The sequence below is a fragment of the Triplophysa rosa genome, linkage group LG14 (assembly GCF_024868665.1).
Source record: "Triplophysa rosa linkage group LG14, Trosa_1v2, whole genome shotgun sequence".
In the NCBI taxonomy this organism is placed as follows: Eukaryota; Metazoa; Chordata; class Actinopteri; order Cypriniformes; family Nemacheilidae; genus Triplophysa; species Triplophysa rosa.
The window spans coordinates 18,212,187-18,226,422 of NC_079903.1; the positions used below are offsets into that span (position 1 = coordinate 18,212,187).

At 36.3% G+C, this 14,236-nt stretch overlaps 3 protein-coding genes across 9 annotated transcripts in view; 2 read left to right on the forward strand and 1 right to left on the reverse strand.

Annotated features, from left to right (window-relative positions):
• dock10 (dedicator of cytokinesis 10) overlaps nt 1-3,742 on the forward strand; it is a 106,161-nt gene extending 102,419 nt beyond the window's left edge. For all 7 annotated transcript variants that reach the window (XM_057351952.1, XM_057351953.1, XM_057351955.1 and 4 more), the window contains 3 exons: nt 135-235; nt 1,444-1,582; nt 2,074-3,742. In XM_057351952.1, the coding sequence (XP_057207935.1) occupies nt 135-235; nt 1,444-1,582; nt 2,074-2,121 (288 nt within the window). In that variant the 3' untranslated portion in view covers nt 2,122-3,742. The remainder of the gene's footprint in view (nt 1-134; nt 236-1,443; nt 1,583-2,073) is intronic.
• Nucleotides 3,743-4,440: 698 nt separating this feature from the next.
• Nucleotides 4,441-7,396, reverse strand: sbds (SBDS ribosome maturation factor). Its single transcript, XM_057351969.1, has 5 exons — nt 7,185-7,396; nt 6,660-6,789; nt 6,365-6,565; nt 6,063-6,227; nt 4,441-4,965 (listed from the first exon to the last, which is right to left on the reverse strand). The coding sequence occupies exons 1-5, from the start codon at nt 7,310-7,312 to the stop codon at nt 4,837-4,839; spliced, it is 753 nt and encodes a 250-aa protein (XP_057207952.1). The 5' UTR covers nt 7,313-7,396; the 3' UTR covers nt 4,441-4,836.
• A 1,273-nt stretch (nt 7,397-8,669) lies between these two features.
• The window catches only part of porb (P450 (cytochrome) oxidoreductase b), a 29,261-nt gene continuing 23,694 nt past the window's right edge, over nt 8,670-14,236 (forward strand). The window contains exons 1-2 of the mRNA XM_057351959.1: nt 8,670-8,713; nt 11,337-11,526. Coding sequence (XP_057207942.1) covers nt 11,351-11,526 — 176 coding nt within the window. The 5' untranslated portion in view covers nt 8,670-8,713; nt 11,337-11,350. The remainder of the gene's footprint in view (nt 8,714-11,336; nt 11,527-14,236) is intronic.

Genomic DNA, 14,236 nt, shown 5'->3' on the forward strand with positions numbered 1-14,236 from the left:
TGGTTTTAAATCGCAAAATACTCATCTGTTGTCAGATATTTTACAAAACTGCGATTCTATATTCATAAATGGTTTTCTACCACCATTAACTATTCTATCATCTTTATTGGGATAATACGTTTGTGAATTTTTAGGTAAATGCAGGGCCTATGGCGTACGCACGAGCCTTCCTCGAGGAGAAAAATGCCAAGAAATACCCTGATAACCAAGTCAAACTGCTTAAAGAGATCTTCAGGTACTACTATTGCATGTTTCTATCTGTCACTTTGTTATATGACAAATGCCCGTGCTCAGGAAATGTTCTTAACTGTACATTTACATTTAGACATTTAGCAGACGCTTTTATCCAAAGCGACTTATAAATGAGGTAAACTGTAATAAACTGTGATATTGGTTGTTGGAAAATCAGACAATACACGTAGTGAAAGGTACATCAGTTAAAGTTCATTACATAAAACATGTGGGCTACTGATTGGTTACATTGCAAAACAAATAAACTATTTGAATTAGTTGTAACAACTCTTTATGAGCAGTTTTATTAAAGTCAAAACTGCTCATTTGATTGAAAATTGAGCTATTGATTAAAGCTGTTTTGATTTTGTGTCATTTAAAAAGGTAATAGGCTTTTACACATTAATTACATTAGTTATACATAGTAACAGTAATTAAAGCAACAAACCTAGATTTATAAATGGTGTAATATTGTTGTTCATTGTTCATCCATGTTAGGCTATTAGCAAAAATGAAGCTTTTTCAAATGTAAATGTTGAAATTAACTTTAAAGTCCCCGTGAACTGCGATCGTTTTTACTTCCGTATTTTGACGCATTTCCGAGTGAAATGGAATTTGGAATGAGAAAAATAGTGGGCGTGGCTGTCGTCTTTCACTGCGATTTGATTGGATGTATAAAAACAGCCGTGTAAAATGGAACTGGCAGCAGACTGACAATTGAAGGGGAAGATAGTCATTACAGGACGGAAGTGCATTTTCAGATTTTAACTGAAGATTATGAGGGCACACAAATTTTAAAAAGAGAATGACCCACATTGATAAACTATTTACAACAAACGCTGCAATATTTCATGAAAAAACAGGCATTGTAATTTTTTATTTCACTGGGACTTTAAAGATGAATACATTGTTCTTAATGAATTGTTCAATATACATATTCGCTATTGTCAAGAGTTCTGTTGTATTTTGATATTCCCTAAAATTAAATATATTCTGCATAATACTTTTTTGTCACAGCCATCTGTTTTTCACAGACATCACTTATCACTATAAACACATGGCAATACAATAAACATTACAGGCATCAGGTAGCAACCAGCAACTAATCTTGTCTGGTCCAAAGACACGTTTTGAATACAGTATAGATTTGACAGTTCTGTTATTATGTTTTACATACTCATATGGACTGCTCTTCTCTCTCCCCTCGTGCAGGCAGTTTTCAGACGCATGTGGGCAGGCCCTAAATGTGAATGAGCGGCTAATAAAAGAAGATCAGCTGGAGTATCAGATGGAGATGAAAGCTCACTATAAAGACATGCTTACCGAACTGTCCGCCATTATGAATGAACAGGTCAGCACACGATTTAAAAACTAAACTAAATATATGCAGTATAGTGTATTTGTGGGTAGTTGACGATATACCAAACATGTGTTCTATTGCGTGACATAGCAAAAATGTTGAAAACAAATAGTTAATAATGTGTTATTGTATGTGTATATTGTCATATTATTTATATTTATAATATAAAGTAGCATAAGAGAGATTTTTCCTCAGTGTTGTTTTTTCCTACATTTTGCTGTCACATCAGGATACATTTACACATTTATTTGTCAACTACCCATATACACACTATAGCTCAAGTGTCAATAGCTGTCATTTTTTGCAGAAGTGTTACACCTTTACAATATACAGTAGATGTTGAAATGAGACATAAGCTCATAGTTTTTAAATGATTCTCATAGTTTTTAAATGATTTAATTCCTAGTAATTACTCTGATCATTTCCCTTGTTATATTGTTAGTAATTAATTCCATGTTTTTCTCTTTTTCAAACTTTCAAAGATTCCACACACCAAACATCCTGGAGCAGAAAGACACAACGCCCTCTGAGCTGCAAGTGTTTTGGAAACACACAGATGTACATTTTGATCCCAAGAGGCTGCCGAGGACTATTGCTGGTCACACCTACAGTATAAACATACATAGACGCCACAATTAATGCTGAATTGTATGCTATATTGAGGAGGGCACTTATATTTGTCAACCCATTTCAATGGTTTACGATCTACATCTTAGAAAATAATTTATTGGCATAAGGAGTTGTAAAAACCGAAAAACTCGTATTTTTCTTGGTTAAAGGGATAGTTCTTCGAAGTACAAAAATACTGTCATTAAAGGTACAGTTTGTAACAATTTTGCAGTAAAATATCAAAAAACCACTAGGCCAGTGTTATATATTTTGTTCAGCTGAGTACTTAAAAAATCTCAAACGTTTCCAACTACTTGAGAAAATCGCCATTCTAAACAATGACACGGGCCCGTGCAGTCACCTGTCAATGGCGTCATATCCGCGTTACCCTTTGTTACCGCCTTTACTGACGTAGAAACCGCATGACAACAGTGTCGTGGACAAATGCGGAAGTAGTGTCTAGCATCTATCAAGCCACTAGCTTGTTTCGAGCGGTCACTTATTTACGGACCACAATTATACGCAACATTTTTAAAACTTTATTACTTTACCTCATCCGCTAACATTTCTCGTTCCTGTCTGATCGATGGCCATCAGCGGTGGAGTTGAAGTTCACAGCGTCATCAAGCTACGCCATTGTTGTTGTTTTGATCGTGCGCCCTCTAGCTGTGGTTTTTACAAACTGCAGCTTTAATTACCCTCATAGCATCTTTAAAACACAAAGCTCTTGGACTTTAATAATATTGTGATTTATTATTACCCATAGACAGCAACTGCCACATTCAGGGTGCCAAAATGGCAGAATTTTCAGTCTTTAGTAAACAATCCCTTTAATAATTACAGAGATGTCCCTAAATATGGCAACTCATTGATGTATTGCAGCAACAGTCAATGCTGGGTCTATGTATGCCTGTGGTCACACCTGTAGAGTTTCTAAATCATTTTTTGTGGGGGGGGTTTTCGATGAAAAGTCTGACGAGAGTAAACAAAAAAATTCTAGACATTACTTAACTGTAGGGTCCATTAGATGAGCCTGTCTAGATAAGGCTGTCTTTGCTTGTGTAGCACATCACACTCATATACACAGACGGACTCTTGTCTTAAGGATTATATAGCAAGAATTAAATTCACACATGCCTTTAGACCCCACTGTTTTTAAAACCGTGACCTTTTATTAACTTTAGATGTGTTCAACTAAGCAAATCTCTTTTCTAAATATTTTAGAGGGCTTTCACTTCATTGTTTGCTGTTGTAAACATTTGACTAATACGACTGTTTTGAGAGTTTAGGACGATGGCCAGCATTTTTTATTTTCAAGTTCCACATAGTCTGGTTGAACACATCTCTAGTTTCTGACCGAGTGAATGTAAAACAGTCCTGACTCTCTGAAAGACCCCGTTCACTCATTTCACGAACACGTGCTGTTTAGTACAATTTTATGATTGCCAATGTGTCGCTGTTTTTTATGCAAACTGTTGAATACTGTAAATAAGAATAATTAATATTTAAAATTCTTTTTTATATTAAAAATATTTGATTGTTTGTTTGACCGTTTTCTACCGTATGTGTGACATTAAATTGTTCAAAAGTGAAAAAGAACAATCATGTGATAAAATACAAATACAGAAATATAATAATTACCAGCCCATTTGTTTATCTGCACATATTAAATGCATTCCTCATTACAACACCAGCACTGAAGATGCAGAGGGAACCTTGTGAAGCAAATAATGGTCCAGCAGCCGTTTTTGTCCCTAAAGGGTCAGCATTGGGAAACTGGTTAAAACATTTCAGTCAACTGAAGTCTAGTCAAAACATCACTATCTGCCATAAATACAAATTTTCAGGACTTTTGATCCTTTGATCTCTCCTGTCGCCTATTTTACCCTTTAATACGGTGCGAATTCTGAATTCATGCATATGCATGGGTGTTGGTGGCATAGATCCACATCAACAATGACGTTAGACTAGCTACTAGCTATATTTTTCACAATTACAGAAAAAATCATGATTTTGCAAAGGCAGAGCTCCAGACACATCAGGGGACCAGATGTCCACTTGTATGGAATGCTGGTTTTCGCATACTATGTAGAAGAAATGTTGGCAATTTTGGATGCAGGAATTGTCTGTTCCTGTGCCCTAATTTGCTTATTTATACTGCCCACTAAAAAAAAACCGTCATGCTTAACTGCATGTGAAAACTACGAAAACGACAATAGTCATTAAGCACATACTTGAAATCATTGTCTTAGTAGTTTTAGTTTTATTTGGCACACAGTTCAAACAGGGAAAGTTGATTTTTATGGTGTCTGACCATCTAAATAATGAACAATTAAATATAAAAATAAGCTACGCTGAACTTTTAATTTTACTTTTCATCCAAAGCATGTGAATAGTTTTATTTACTTTGAAACAAAATCCTTTATTGCAACTTTGAGCTGTCTTTTTTACCTGCTTGTGAAATGTAAGTGACTTGCAGACTGTCCTTTCCCTAGTATTTGGGGACTAAAACTTGTAATAGCCTGTGGTTGTTTAACTTACACGGGTCATAATTAAGTGACATCAATTAAATAAAAAGTTCTTATTATAAATGAATCAACAGTAAAGCAGAGCTGTTAGAGGAGCACATTGGGATGTTATTCTAGACGCTCATCTCCTTCCTCCACATCTTTGAGACTGAGCACTTCCAGCGTTCCCTTTCCTTTAGTCTCACAGCGGATAAACTCATCAATCTCACGAAAGCAGCCGGGATCAATCAAACACACCTGAAAAGAGATAGGACAACATGAACTGAAATGCACTGACAATATTGTGTACAGTATGCAGCAGTCATCCCTGCTGGGTCATTTTAAGATGCTTAAATGGGGTTATATTGTACTCCAAACCAATTTTCTTGCATATTTCTTGTCTACGGCTAAGACAAAAGCATAGTTTTCCAAGTTTGAATATGGGGTTCCTGTAGATCAGTTGGTAGAGCATTGCATTGGCAGTGCAAAAATACCATAGATGGTAATAATAATAGTAATAGACAGATATATTGCCGTGGTCTATATATCCGCCGATGTTTGGAATTTTGTATTATCGGCATAGACTGATATATTTTTCCAAATGGACAATATTTTTTTCTGTTTGGCCGCCAAACAGCACATTAGCATTTTATTCATAAAAATGTAAAGCAGGCATTTCCCACTAAAATGGGTCATGTAAGGTGAACGAGATACAAAAATTGTATGGGAACTATCAATAATATGTTTAAATTGCTATATTTTAAGTCATGATTAGCTGGCCATAATTAATATAATGTCATGTGGACCTTTTCATGCGTTCGAGTCTGTTACTAACTAGGGCACGTAATACACGATAGTTGTTAATTTAGTTTCACCAATTTTCTGTATGTCTCTCATTTACTCATTTAATTGCATTCGCGTCATATCGGTCTCTTTTCGGCCAATCGACCACAGTGCTTTCTTAATATCGGTATCGGTCATTAAAAAACTCATATCGGTCGTCCACTAATTTATAAACAGATGATTTTGGATGAACCTACCAAAACAACAAACTACTTTCAAGAAAAGACTCCTCTCTGCTGTATGCACTTGACTGAAAACTATTAATGCACTTTTAATTAGCTCTTTCTAGAGGAACAAAAATTATTTACAAAAAAAAACAATAAAGCATTATTTTGCTCTTAATTCAAATTGGCATTGCTTGCATAAAATTTTCACTTTTGCTACTTCCTGTAAATGTGAATGCCATGTTGTTGTTTTTGTTGTTCTGCTAATGACTTACTTTTACTCAATCACTCCCGATTTAAGGCATAAATGATTAAATGAATGGGTTGATTAAGCCCTAAAACACTTACCATTTCAAGTTCATCATCAAAATCTTCACTCTCCACCACCTTTATTAATGGTTTGAGCTTTTCTTTGAGTCTCTTCCCATCCTTGGCTGGCAAGACGAAGCGTAGCCGCATATGAGCTCTCTGAATCTGAATGGATTCTTTCAGCAGTCTGATAACCTCTAGTGCCTGGAGGGGGTGATAATGGCCATCACTAGTGTGTCTGCTCCAACAACTATTATGAACCACAATTTCATTCTGCTGTTTGACCTCTTCAGGACTCATTGTGTATCAAAAGATTTTACATGACTAGGAACTTTACTGACCTGCTGTTTAGTACTTTTGTTCGCTTTAACGGAGTAGTGCACGTCCTTCATTGCTCTCTCTATGAGGCTCACTGTGTAGGGACGTTTGGTCTCAGGATTTACGCATTTTTCAGCAACAATAGAGGCAATATCCCGAAACATCTGCTCCAACTGGCTATGTCGCTCCTTGTCTGACACCTGTAGTTCTCCTTTAGCTAAAATCTGGAAAGAAATGAAAATGTAAAGTGACAAATGAAACGAAGCACAGTTGGGGCACATCAGAACAAACGAAACCTGTGCACAACAGCAAACTTACCTGTTTGCATATTTCTGTTAAGTCATCTGTGCCAAAGGCTTTTGACAGGTCATCTTTCTTGGCCACTTGACCCTTCGACACATTTACAAACACTGTGTTTGTCTGCAGGACTTCATCCAGGTCTTTATCACTGTTCAACATTCAACATCATAAACAACTGCATGAATAAGCTAAAATGAAGCAGTTTGACAGCAGACTACATAGCTTGTTACGTCTTATAATGGCACTTTAGGACTAAGTTTTTGAATGATCAATATAAAGAATTATATGACAATGATTAAATCAGACTGTAGCAGTCTTTTGATAGTCATTAATAGACAATAGATAGATCTCTTAACTTGATTCTTTCTCAAATATTTCACTGCCCGCAAACAGTACTGCAATGCAATGCAGTTGACGACTCCTCTTATCCTTAAATAAGCTGCAGTACAGTACAGCTCACTTATAGTCATTTATCAGTTATAATGCAACACAATGAAAGAATAAACACAAAACATGAATTTAAACACTTGGCTGCACACTCACGCGCCAGATCTCCAGCCCATCACTTTGTTTTTATAACACGCTATTTCAAACCGTTTCCCTCCTCTTTTCATCCTCACGACGGCGACATTTGTTAATCTGATCTGGTTAGTAGGTGTAAATATTGACATGTTTAAATCGAATGAACTTCGCGTGATACTACGCTGCTCTGAATCTCTTCCTGTGTGTCTTCCTCGCGCGTACGATCTTCAATATTGAGCGTTCGTAGTCGCAATAGCGCCACTAGAGGTCAGGAGGAGGTTAAACATTAGACTCACGCATTCCAATCTCAAGCATTGTCCCTGTTGCTATGTGTGACGCCGCCATATCGGACAGGGCAAGACTGCCACATAAAAACAAACTGAACGAACTGTATTCAAGCCTGAGTTTTCATCATGCCAAAATTTACTTTCAGATATTAAATAAGTAACGTTACGTGAAACATATTTTGTAGATCATAAACTATGAATCCGGGCATTTCTCTCCCACTGTTTTTTGTATACTGAGGTTTCAGGTATAATTCATGACTCGATTTTCGCCTACTATTGAGCAAGGAAGTAGGCGATTTCGGACACAGGGAAAAACTATTCTACTAACAACAAAGTGACAGACTCTGTATATGTGTGAGTGTTGCTAGTATGTATGTGATGTTGGTAGTTCGCAATGAGTTCAACTTCACACTCCAAAACACAATTCAGTTCTATTAATTACTGCTAACAATTGGTCATTAAAGGGAGCACGTCCTTGATCATATCAGATATCGTGAAGAAAAAAAACAGTACTCAGCATTGATTTTTCTTCTTGCCAAAACGTAGATGTACGTTCAGATGGTACAATCATTGTATTTATATATGGGTTGTTGACGAATATACTAGGCTACCCGTGTCCTATGGTGTGACAGCAACAATTTAGAAAACAAACTTTACATATTATTTTATATTATTAATATTAACAATTACAATTACAATTTGAGCCCTATGATCACTTTTGTAACATTATAAGAACTACATTTAAAAGAATTCAATACAGTGAGGCTACATGTTAAATCATTAGAGGCAGAGATTTCACGCAGATTGGGGGGGGTTAAGTAGTTTTGTTAGCTTGTCACTGATGTCAAGTGGTTCGACGCGACAGTAGAAAAGTTACGGATTAATGGACGTACAGACATGTTGTACCATCCTCATGATTGCATAACCCTCACCTTTAACACGCTGCACTTTGAGATTGATTACTTCACGTTGCACGTATATGCTGGATTCGTCCATTGCATGACCAGATAGGGTTTAGGTTGAATGGATATTTTAAATTTAATTATCATATAAAAAACCAAGCTATAAATACGCTACATACTCTTTAAAAATATTAGAAATTACCCGCAGATCGCTATGACATCTTGCTTTTCCCCAATAAACTTAAACAACAAATATTACCGCCCCCTCTTAAACGGAGTAGATCGGTCCAACGTATATGACGCAGCGATGACGTCAGGTTTCCGCATCCAGTGAATCGCTGGTCAGTGTGGAAGTGAGCAGGTAAGAAGAGCTTTTCTAAAACTTTTATTGGTTTAAAACTAAAAGTTTTCGGTTAATACTAGGCTGAAAAGCACTTTAATCATATTTTATATAATTACGAAAATGTGCGTAGTTAAATGCCGCAAGTTTTGTCAGCAATGCAGCCATTTAACTGTTAACGTAACGTTATTGTTTCTCAAGTTGTTAGTTTGCGCTCAGTTTTATACAAACATGTCAACAAACACATATTATGCCACAAAAATATTGCGTTTCAGTTCTGCTGTGTATTTCATATGTGCTTATTATTATTATTATTGGAAATTAGAGTTTAACCAACAGTCAGGATATTTGCTGAACATAAGTGTGTTTCCTAACTGTAACGTTGGTTTACTAACGCACATCGTTTAATTTTTTGCCTCATGGATTCTTGTCATTTCAGTAATAAGATGAAAATGTGTGATCTCTATCTGTTGACAAATATGCTTATTTTATAAAAAATACCACAGGAATCAGATTCATTAAATGTATGAAAGTTGTAACTTACAGTTATTTTCTTTTAGCATTGAACTGAAGTGTTATCCTCTGTTGCTTTTAAACATTATATAGCTCACAAAAATGCCAGGTGATCTGCCCCAAATATTTGTTTATTTAGATATTATTGCCCTATTGATCTGCTGTGTCATGTTACTTACTAAAATGTGTCAGCATGTTCATGTCATGTGTTTCATCCTGACAGCAGATTTCTCAAAGCTTATGACAGTTTTCAATTTATATAATGGGATTTTTTCATAATGTCCAGTCATTTTAATGCAGTAGGTCACAAGACCTTTGCTTTTTTGTAATCTAAGCCATTTTTCTTTCTCTTCCTCGTTTTGCTTCTTTTTGCTTTGTGAGATCTTCACAGCGTGTGCCTGTATGTGCTTTATAGCACCTTACATTATGTTTACAATGTTGATTGCTTACACTGTGTGTCTAAGGTGCAACTGTTGAGGTCTTTAGGGAATGACATAGTATTGCCAAGATGGGTTGGCATAGGAAACCAGTTTCCGTGGTGGTAATATGGAGATGCGTTAGTATTGTGTAGCCATTGTTTTTAAGCAAGGGCTGACTGAAAGTTGCTTCTGCTTAAATCTTTCTTAGGTTCATGTATACTGTACAAAATATATCACAGCATCCCATTAAATGTTTAAACGAGTTAGTTTATGTGCATGTTTTTTGTTAAATGACTCAGGATTGCATGTGACCCTGGAGCACAAAATAAGAGTCATAAGAGTCATGCTTTTATTAATACATCATCTGAAAGCTGAATAAATAAGCTGTTTGTTAGGATAGGACCATATTTGGTTGAGATATGACTATTTGAAAATCTGGAATCTAAAGTTGCAAAAAAATCTAAATATTGAGAAAATCGCCTTTAAGTTGTCCATCAGAGGAGCTGTAGCAGATCGTTGCTAAGAAGAAACAGTTTTGTTTTAACGCTCTCGATTAGCTTACCACTGTAATGATGTCACGGAGAGTAGATGAACCCGAAAGCGAACATTCTAAGCTTTACATAGATACCAAACTTCAGTGGGTAGTTTCCAAAGGGCAGACAGCAGCGGGCAAACTTTGTAGGCGTGTTTCCGGACATTTTTGTTCACAAGAATAGTTTCTAGAGTTTTCATATATTTACGGTAGAAGTCGGATTTACAAAATACTTTCTTCGAACATGAAGTTTACTTAATATCCTAATTAATTTTGGCATAAAAGAAAAATCTATCATTTTGACCCGTACGATGTATTGTTGGCTATCGCTACAAATATATACCGTGCCACTTATGAATGGTTTTGTGGTCACATTTTGTATTGTTCTGTTGGATTCCCTTCAAATTAGATTTTGTGGAGATGAATGTTCATATGTGTTTGGTCAAAAAAACATTTGAGTGTATGCAGACAGTCATAAGATCTGGTCATTAGAGTGTTACGAATTAAACTGTATACAGTATAGTACTGGTATAAAAGAACATTTGAACCCTAAAAGGCTGTGCATAGTCCTTGGGCTTACAAGAGGCGATAGAAGCACTTGGTAATGTTGCAATTAGGTACATGTGCATGATTAACCGAAATATATATCAAGTGATTTATGCACAGCTTGTGAGTGAAGTACGGTAAAATGCTGCTGCACCTGAACGCCAGAGGGCGCTCTCGTGCAGAAACTCCAAATACGCACTGCAGAAGAAGACCATAACACACGTAGTTCTAGGAAATGCCTAAGGACATGTTTTTTTATCATTGTTCCTCAAGCCTCCTCAGGTATTTTCATGATAATAAAGTATATTTATAATGATCATGTTTGACGGGTGTTGCTTTTTTAAATGCACGTTATAAGCGACTCAAACTCGCACTGCTTTTAGATCGAGCAGCATTTCCTACTGATCCCAGAGCACGTGCTTCACGGACAAACTATGCGTAAAAAAATTATCGATGCCTTGCATAATCGAGCCAGCTCTATTTCAGCATGATTGATTGGTAATCGCGATTAATTATGCACAGCCCTTGTACATAGATTGGATTTTATTTAGATTTTTTGCTAAAACCTAAGCTTGTTAGAAAGTCATGACAAGAATCAACTGCTAACCAGAGTTAATCTTTCTCAATCCAACAGTGCTCCTCATAAATATGGCAGACACACAGCCTGACCCCTCCACTCAGCCGGAGCTAATGGACGAGAATGAGCCTCTCTTCAGTAACCTGGACATCTTCCTCTTCTCTCTCATCGCCGGTTTGATCATCTATTGGTTTATATTTCGCAAGAAATCTGACCCCATCCCCGAGTTTAAAAAACTGGAGACTGCGTGAGTATTAGACTTGTTTATCAAAATAGAAAAAGTGTAACAATTCAGCTTACAGGGGACATTGGATGAATTTTTCAATTTTTGCAGCTTTTTGCATTTAGTGAGGTTTCTGTGATGTCTGCCAGCTCAGAAAAGCTGAAAAGAAAACACGCAGCCAGTTTGTTAAATGGATAATTCAGAGGCAAAACAAAATGACACCATGTTTTACAAAGCATCCTAGGCAGGGCTGAAAATGAACTTTTTTTGCACATAGCACCGGTGGTTTAAAGTTTTGTAGTGCAGGCCAAACAGTTGTAGCACAAGTATAAAATCATCTTTGAAAAAAAAGTATAAAACTGAAATTTTGAAGCTTCATGAAGCATTCACTCCCATTATAAAGCTTGAAAGAGCTAAGATAAATGGTATTATAACTCTGACTGTATTCGTCTGAAAGAAGACATATACACCTAGGTAGGGCTGCAACAACTAATCGATAAAATCGTTAATAATCAATAATGAAAATAGTTGTCAACTAATTTCATTATCGATCAGTTAGTCTGTGACGTCATTTGTGAGCTGCGGGAGTTGTAAATCAAGCATGTCTTCTTCCCTTTTAAAATTACCGGTTGCTGTCGCTCGTGTCACCGAAAGTCACCAAGGCTCCATGTCGCTTATAGCGTGAACGGGGCATTAGAAAAAAAACATTACTGGTTTGCATCGAACAAAACAATGGAACACTGACATATTTTAAGATAATATTTTCAGTTAAGACAGCTCAAACATGATTGTATTTTTTTGGGAAAATCTATTGACAGAAAGCGATATAATATACATAACTTCAGAGGTGTATAATGACCTTACATAATAAAGCATTATGCTTTTATTAGCTTAGAGTGTAAAGAATAGAATAGAAAGAGCTATTTCTATCTACTTACACCGATGGTCCCCTGGCATGGAATTCACCATGTTGTTTCTCATACCTGCAAACTAGCCACTTTTTGGCGAAATTCGCCATTTTTAATCAAAATATGCCATTCTTGTGAATCGTGAAAACAAGGCTCTGACAACAATATCTGTTTTTATCATTTATAGACTGTTTCATCGGACACGCGCGCGCCTGACCCCCAGTTAACTTCCGGTTTGTGTTTGGGTAGTGTCTAATCATATAACTATTTATGTTTTATTTAATTTATGTTCATATTAATTTGTATTATTATTTTACTCTATAACAATTGTATTAAATAAGCGATTTATTTTAATTTTGTTGTATGTTTATTTTATTAACCTGTTAAACCATTTTTGGGATTTCCATTTTAAGTGCACCACATACAGTGGTGTAAATACAAAATGTTGGTGTCATATTGCAGGAAACCCCTCCAAATTTCATAAAACACTGCTGAAAGTGATAAACATTATTGTATGTGTTGTCAGTCCTATGAAAAAGACACAAAAATAAAGGCGCTTTTTTATTTTTCTAAAGTCTGTTTTTGAAAGCGTATTACTCTGAGCCTGAGGAGCCGCAGGAACCTGCAGACAATTGTTCTTGATTCCAACAGGTCTCAACAAATAGAGGGAAAAGGATTTTTTTCTCTATCATGATTCATGTGGTATTCAATTATTATTCTAAAGCAACTCAAGTGTCCTTTTTTCGTAATTTCCGCCAGTCAGTGAAATAAGTGTTTGATCCCCGAGCAAAACATAACTTTGTACTTGGTGGAGAAACCCTTGTTGGCAAGCACAGAGGTCAGACATTTCTGATAGTTGGTCACCAGGTTTGCACATGTGTCCGGATACATTTTAGTCCACTCCTCTGTAAATCTTTAAGGTTTCCTGGCTGTCGCTCAGCAAATTGGAGTTTTAGCCTCCTTCACAGATTTTCTATAGGACTTGGGTCTAGAGACTGGCTAGGACATTTAGGCCAGGTTTCACAGACAAGGCTTAAGGCTAGTCCCAGACTAAAATAAATGTGTGACCTGTCTAAACTGAATGTAACTTGCCCAGATATATCTTAAAATATATCAGTGCCATTGTTTTGTCACAAGATGTTCACCAGTAATGTATTCTTCAAGGGCATTTTTATAATTCACTCTTTGGTTGTCTTGGCAATATGTTTTGGGTCTTTGTCATGTTAAAGGCTCATCCACGACCCATCTTCAGTGATCCAATTAAGGGGAGGAGGTTCTCGGCCAAGATTTTACGGTACACTGGTCCGTCCCTCAGCCCCTCGATGCGGTGAAGTCATCCTGTACCCGTAGCAGAGCTAAAAAGCCCTAAAGCATAATGTTGAATGACACTTATAATGTTGAATGACACTTATAATGTTGAATGACACTTTTAATGAAGTGTATTGTTGTAGGGGTACAGAGTACAGTACATTCTTTCAGCAGTCAGTTATAGGCCTAATATATCCTATTCAAGCTCATTTATTTTATTTAGCCTACTTGTTCTGCTCAATTTTATTTTAAGTTATATTGTATTATATTGGAAAGCAAGACAAAATATAAAAAGCACATTTTGACCATTCAGTTTATGCAATAGTGAAAAAATTGGCTAAATAAATACAAGAAACATGAAAAGCCATGTTCGTTGATCGGTATTCGGCCAAGTGTTTCATTTTTATTCAGCTTCGGCCAAGAATTTCGGTGCATACCTAGTACCAGAAGTTAACTGCAGCCCACGAACGTGCGCATGCGCAGTAACATTTTTTTATGTTGTCACTTTGAAACTGTCT

What these genes read in the sequence shown, in the direction of transcription:
- sbds (XM_057351969.1), bottom strand. Translation starts at nt 7,312, where the DNA reads ATGTCAATATTTACACCTACTAACCAGATCAGATTAACAAATGTCGCC. An exon ending in ATGGGCTGGAGATCTGGCGC is followed by an intron (nt 6,790 to 7,184) that starts GTGAGTGTGCAG and finishes AATGTTGAACAG; the next exon opens with TGATAAAGACCTGGATGAAG. An exon ending in TTGATGATGAACTTGAAATG is followed by an intron (nt 4,966 to 6,062) that starts GTAAGTGTTTTA and finishes ATCTCTTTTCAG; the next exon opens with GTGTGTTTGATTGATCCCGG.